The sequence below is a fragment of the Homarus americanus genome, unplaced genomic scaffold (genome assembly GCF_018991925.1).
Source record: "Homarus americanus isolate GMGI-L3 unplaced genomic scaffold, GMGI_Hamer_2.0 scaffold36734, whole genome shotgun sequence".
Taxonomy (NCBI): domain Eukaryota; kingdom Metazoa; phylum Arthropoda; class Malacostraca; order Decapoda; family Nephropidae; genus Homarus; species Homarus americanus.
The window spans coordinates 12,736,122-12,742,313 of record NW_024733126.1 but is presented as its reverse complement, the minus strand read 5'-3'; the positions used below and the strand labels follow the sequence as shown (position 1 = coordinate 12,742,313).

At 44.9% G+C, this 6,192-nt stretch overlaps 1 protein-coding gene across 1 annotated transcript; it reads left to right on the top strand.

Moving 5' to 3' along the window:
• The first annotated feature begins 3,350 nt into the window (after nt 1-3,350).
• Nucleotides 3,351-4,552, top strand: LOC121869365 (homeotic protein ultrabithorax-like). Its single transcript, XM_042370702.1, has one exon. The coding sequence runs from the start codon at nt 3,734-3,736 to the stop codon at nt 4,550-4,552; it is 819 nt and encodes a 272-aa protein (XP_042226636.1). The 5' UTR covers nt 3,351-3,733.
• Nucleotides 4,553-6,192: the final 1,640 nt, after the last annotated feature.

The following is a 6,192-nucleotide window of genomic DNA, read 5'->3' as shown; positions in this document are numbered from 1 at the left end:
GTGCGGGGAGTGAGTGCGTGTCTGGCATTCTGTGTGTTGGGTGTGAGTGTGCGATACAGCGTACGTGATCAATGACAAGTGATGGCATGCTACACGGGATTGGTCTATTGGATCCTGAATAAATCGTAGTTGCCGCATGAAAATTGTAAACAACAGCAAGAAAATGTCAGGTAGGAGGAAGAGGCGTATGAATAATGGAAAAAAAGGAGACTATATAAGAAGCCAGATGAAAGGAGAAAGAGAAAAAGAAAGTTGGATGAAAGAAGAAGACAGAGAAACGAAAGCCGAATGAAAGGAGAATAGAAAGAGGTAGAGAGGGAGGAATGAGAGAAAAGGGATACGAAAAGAAGAAAATGTAAACAAGGGAAAGCGACTACCATCAGAAATGAGAAACATCATATATACAAATTGTCCTAAACCGGACATACGGTATGTAGACAAGGACCTTGGGAAAAGGACACAGGAAATGGATGTCCAAAGTTGTGGATATGTGAGGTGAATGTCCGCAACGGGGGCCGTGTGAAGAGTTTTGCATGTAAAGGGGATGTATGAAACTGTAATGCTGTGAAGAAACCCGGGGAGTAAAAGAATTTCGGAAAGAGATGGAAGATGGGCGTTAAATAAGAGAGAGAGAGAGAGAGAGAGAGAGAGAGAGAGAGAGAGAGAGAGAGAGAGAGAGTATTACAGATAGAACAACAACTTGAGATAGATGTAGAGATACAGGAAAGATATAGCAATAGATTTCAAGATGTGAAGAGAGAGAGAGAGAGAGAGAGAGAGAGAGAGAGAGAGAGAGAGAGACTGAACCTGAGATTGAAAAAAAATATATATACAGTATATATATATATATATATATATATATATATATATATATATATATATATATATATATATATATATATATATATATATATATATATATATATATATATTTATACATGCACTCAAAACGATTGCTGTCTGATGATAATTTGGTAGCTTGTCTGTACGATATGTCGGACTAGACCATATAAGGGTGAGGTAGTGATAATTTCGGGTGACTTTCCAAATATGTGGAGCAAATTTTGACATCAGTTAGTGGTAAAGCTATTCACAGGTGGGTAGTTTAGATCAGGGTTCCTTAGATAATCTGAAAACTCGGCCTTTAACAGATCGAACGCCAGCGATTATTACTCTCAATTCACTCTGATTGATGAAGTGATTTTTAGAGTTATGCTAATACGTGTTAAACTGGTGAATGAAGTGTGAATTTGACGGAAATCTTGACGCATGATAGATCCTCATGAATGCAAGACGAGTTGATTGATCTTGGAATGTGTGTATGTGTGTGTCCGCGGCGGGGGGTTAAATGTTAGAGGGAGTAGAACGTGTCTTGTCAGTCGAGGAGATAGATCTTGCGTGACAATTTTGGAGTAGGTGTAGTGCAATGATTGTCGTGGGAAGGTAACTCGGAGGAGGACTATGGGTTAACATGGAGGAAGAGAAGGAGGAGGGTGGGTGGGCTAACAAGGAGGAGGAGGAGGAGGAGGGAGAGGAGGAGGAGGAAGGAGATAGGATGAAGTGCGATATAGGTTGTCAGCTCAGCGAGAATCATGATGCAACGTGGAGGAAACCCAGAAGGCAATAGGAATATTTACTCGGGTTTTTTGAACTTTGAATAGGTGATGGGTGTTGGAGTAAGCGCCAGAGATATAGAGTAAGTCATGGGTAGATAGAGTACGCCAGTAAAAGGAGTAAACCATGGGTGGGTGGAGTAAATTATAGACGAGTGTAGTAAAACATTAGTTAAAGTAAGACAGTTTGATATAGACAAAATTTAAGGCTTTGATATACTACATTGTTTTGATGGTCAAATAAGGTCGGCAATAATCCAGCTTTAAGAGTCCCATTCAACTCAGACATTTAGAGTAAGCTACGAGGTCCGTTGAAGAAAATAACTTGGTAATAAAGTAGGTCTGGAAGAAGAGTAACCTACGAAATAGAGTAGGGTGGTAGATGAGTTTGCCGCCACGAGATAAAGTATAGGCTCTTATAGGTAGCTCATTCCAACAGAGGAAATAGCTTGATTTTAGAGTAGGTCTGATAGTGAAGTAAGTGTGATAGCAGAGTAGGTGTGGTGGAGGAATTATATGTTGGTGCGAGAGTAAGTTTGGTTTACTAGATTATGTTTGGTAGGAGAGTAAATCTTATAGTAGAGTAGATTCTTTAGTAAATTTCGTAAGTGAAAGCAAAGTGGCGTATATGTAAAGAAGTAGACTTAGTTAGCAGGCTTTACTCACTCCTATAGTGGGCGTGATGATAGGCCTTTTAATATAGCAGTCCTAGTGCCAGAGTAAGACTAGTGGTAGACTGTTTTTGAAGTAGACCTATTAAGTAATCAAGTAGTATAGTAGTTATATAGATTGAGTATGTCTGGCAAAAAAGATAATCCTGAATAACTGAGTGTGGTATTAGAGGAGCTGGAATAAAAGAGTAGGCCTTGTGATGAAGTGTGTAGAGTAAGCATAATATTTGAGTAGGCATGATAGTTACGTAGATCCTCAGGTAGAATGAGCATACACAGTAAAATTAGGTTGGTAGAAAGTAGGCCTAATTGAAAGAGTAAGCCTGTCTTCACAAGTTCTAGTTTATAAAGAAAGACTGTTCTTAGAGTAGGCCTAATTACAGAAAAGTAGTCCAGTTGCAAGGCAGGTGGTGGTATTGTAGGCCTAGTGGTGGATAGTCTTGGCACTTTACCGAGCCTGGTGGTGGAGTAGATGTACTGTTAAAGTAAACCTAGTAGCAGAGTAAGCCCGGTAGCACAGTAGGCCTAGTAGTCAAGCTGTCATAGTAGTAGAGTAGGCCTAATTGTGTAGTAGGGATGTCAGTAGCCCTCTTAGTGGTTGACGAGTAACCTGGTAACAGAGTAAGTTTGGTAGCAAAGTAGGTGTGGTAGCTGAATAGGCCTACAAACAGAGTAGCCTGACCTGATTAGTAGAGTAGGCCTAGTAGTAAAGTAGGCCTACTTGTGGGGCAGGGGTGGTAGTAGGCCAGGCATTGTAGTAGGCCTGGTAGCTGAGTAAGAGTGGTAGCTGAGTGGAGTCGGTAGCGATGGAGCAGGGGCGGGAGTAGGCCTAGTTGTGGTAGTAGAGTAGGCCTGGCGTGGGTGTGTGGGGCGGGGCAGTGTCATGCGGGGAGTGGTGTTAGGGCGGGCGTCATGCAGCAGGTGGAGGAGGGAGGGAGGGCCGGGGGCGCGGCCTGCCAGCAGCGTCACGCCCCCGGGCTGCCAGGGCCCGCCCCCACGTGCGCCGCTCCTCGCCGCCGCCGTTGCGTGGCCGGGAGACCTGAGCTCACCCTCACCATTCGGCCAGTGTGCGCCAGCCAGCCAGCCACCACCGGGAATCGCGCGTGTGTGTGCGAGTCGGCCGGTCGTGACGTCACTGTTACGGAGCTAGTTCTTCCCGCGGACTCCCGTCTCAGTCACAGTCGTCCTGCGGCCGTGTGACGCAACCCATCCTCATTGGCTGCTTCTGCCTTTCCGGGCCGTCCTTCATATGTTTACACATAGCGACTGCTATGAGCAAATTTAATCCAGCACATGGTGTGGTAGCGCGGGTAAAATTTACAATTTGAAAATCGTTTGGTGTGTTGGTGGTGATCACGGTGTGCTACTGGACCTTCAGTTGGTTCTTGGTGTTGGTGGAGTGAGTGTGTCAGTAGGTGCTTGTAGTGTGTTACCTTCATAACCACAACCATGAACTCATACTTCGAACAGGGTGGTTTTTACGGCGGCGGCTCCGGCGGGGACCAGGCATACCGCTTTCCCTTGGGCCTCAGCGTGAGTCCTTATGGGCAGCCAGGACCACGTCAGGACGGCTACGATGCTTCAGCGGCCTCCTGCAAGCTGTACGGCGCCCCCCAGGATCACATGACGCCCAATCCTTTCAAGGTGGACTGCGCCAAGGACCAGAACGGTTATGGTATCACCAAAGACATGTCGGGAGGCTGGGGTCCTGCGGTGCGGCCTGCATGCACGCCGGACCCTGTGGTGGCACGCGGGTACCCGCCGGACCCCAGCACATCCCCACGGGACCGAACATCACATGTAGGAGCCTGGAATACGTGTGGCATGACACCCGTGTCCCAGCCTCACCAGCAACCTCAGCAGCAGCCCCAGCAGCAGACAAACAACCAGATGAATCAGCCACCCTCCAACACAACCTTCTACCCCTGGATGGCCATAGCAGGTACGTGCGAGGCGCCCACGTCGGTAGGGTGTGGGCGGCGCGGGCGTGGTGCCGCTGGCGGGGCACTGGCACCTGTAGGGCAGGTGCCAGGTGTTCCTGCTGCTGCTGCTGCATGGTGCCAGGCCCGGCCACACGCCTCCGTCACTCACCCGCCCCCACCACCTTCTTTTACATTCATTTCTAATTTCTCTTCACTTCCCAAAACCTCCACAAAAAATACCCTTCAACATACTCTTCCACTGTGTAATGTCATTCCATCAGAAACCCTCCGGATTCCAGCAGCATCCGACACCCCCCTCGTTGCTCTCATTTGCATAATTATCTAACGTGTCTATCTTCAGTAATACAATGAGATAATCAGGGTGAGGTTCTCGCAGAAAAAAAAGTTAGTTTAACCTACATTTAGCCGTGGGGGTCGCTCCATCCCCTACTGCGTTCAATCTCCCGCAAGAGAGTAAGACCAAATTAGGTTTTGGAAAAGAGGAAAGCCAGCGTTAATTTAGTATCCTATTCTCTGGGGGAAAAAATGAAAGAAAACAATTAGCATAGCAGAATGCAAAAATAAATCTCGTAGTCTTGTCTCCCCTCACAAAAAAAAAAATAAATAACACAAACTTGAAAAAGACCCAGGAAGAATTACTATTAATAACCTCCACTAAGTAAGTTTTATTCCCCGTGATGATCTGCAGTGATGTAGTGGACAAGTGGAAAAATAAAATGAGAAAATGTGGTGAAGTGAAATGCAACTATACATTGTGGAGACGAATGAAGCAAGTTTGTGAAAGATGTTTGAAGTGGAGTCTGTATTTCTGCACTGTATCTTATCGGTTATGATGTGCGTTATAGTGTATACCATCCTGAGTGATATTAAACACGGAAGAGATAGAAATTAGTGTAAAAGTGATTCATTTGATCAGAAAGAAAGAAGACTTAAGTAATACACAAGTGCTTCAAAATAATACAAAGTTAAAATTATGGATGGTGGATACACGAAAAAAATAAGTATATGACAAATGAGTGCCCAAAAAATAAAACAAGAGAATTGTATATGAATTCACAATAAGATATAAGTGTTTAGAAAAAAAGTTCATGTGAATTACCCCAAAAAACTGTATAGACAAAACAGAAAGAATGAATGAAATATTTTAATACAAATCCCGTATGAAAGTGTGTGAAGGAAATCCGACAGGTTAAAGTCATCTAAATGGGAAAAAAATAATTATCGTCTCGGATAATGATAACTATAAGTCCACAAACCTCAAGGAAGAGAAGGTGAGGTGAGGTGATGTATCCCAGTGAGAGGCGCCGCGGTGAAGGTGTTAGAGTAATATACGAGCCTGGTGTCGACCATCATAAATCAGAGGGGAAGAAGAAGATGAGGGGAAAAGGCACACGAGAGATAAATAAAAGGGGTAGGGGGGATGGGAAGGAAAAGATACTGTATTAAAAGAAAGAGAGAGAGAGAGTCACGCCAGTTGTGATAAGGGCGGGTAAGCGACTTCCCCCGGCCCAAGAGAAGTGAGTGTGAGCGCTTTGGCCACGACCTGAAATTACAGTGATTAGCCCGTAAGTGAGTGTTCCTTGTTGGCCTTACCGCGCACAACGTCTTTATTTTACACACACACACACACACACATACTCACATCGCTACCGAAGGCTGGAGGATTAAGTGAAAAAGTGACTTTAAATATGATCGCTAGAAACGTTTCCTTTCCTAATTTAGTTTATTTTTTGTCCTTCTATTGCCTCGTTTGTGACACTGTAAGACCGATCAATCTTAGGCTCAGCGGGTAAGCAGTTTACAGCAGGAATAGACGAGCAACGCACGGAGAGGGATAGTCAGTATGTAGCGACAAGGAATGTCTTCAGATAATTGCACACAGATGTGGTTCGCCACAGAAAAAGGTTCTCTTTGCCACATATTTTTTTTCTGTCTTCTTCTCCAGCTCTCTCCCCCTCTCTCGCC

Excerpts from the sequence above, each read along its gene's own strand:
- LOC121869365 (XM_042370702.1), top strand. The coding sequence starts at position 3,734 with ATGAACTCATACTTCGAACAGGGTGGTTTTTACGGCGGCGGCTCCGGC.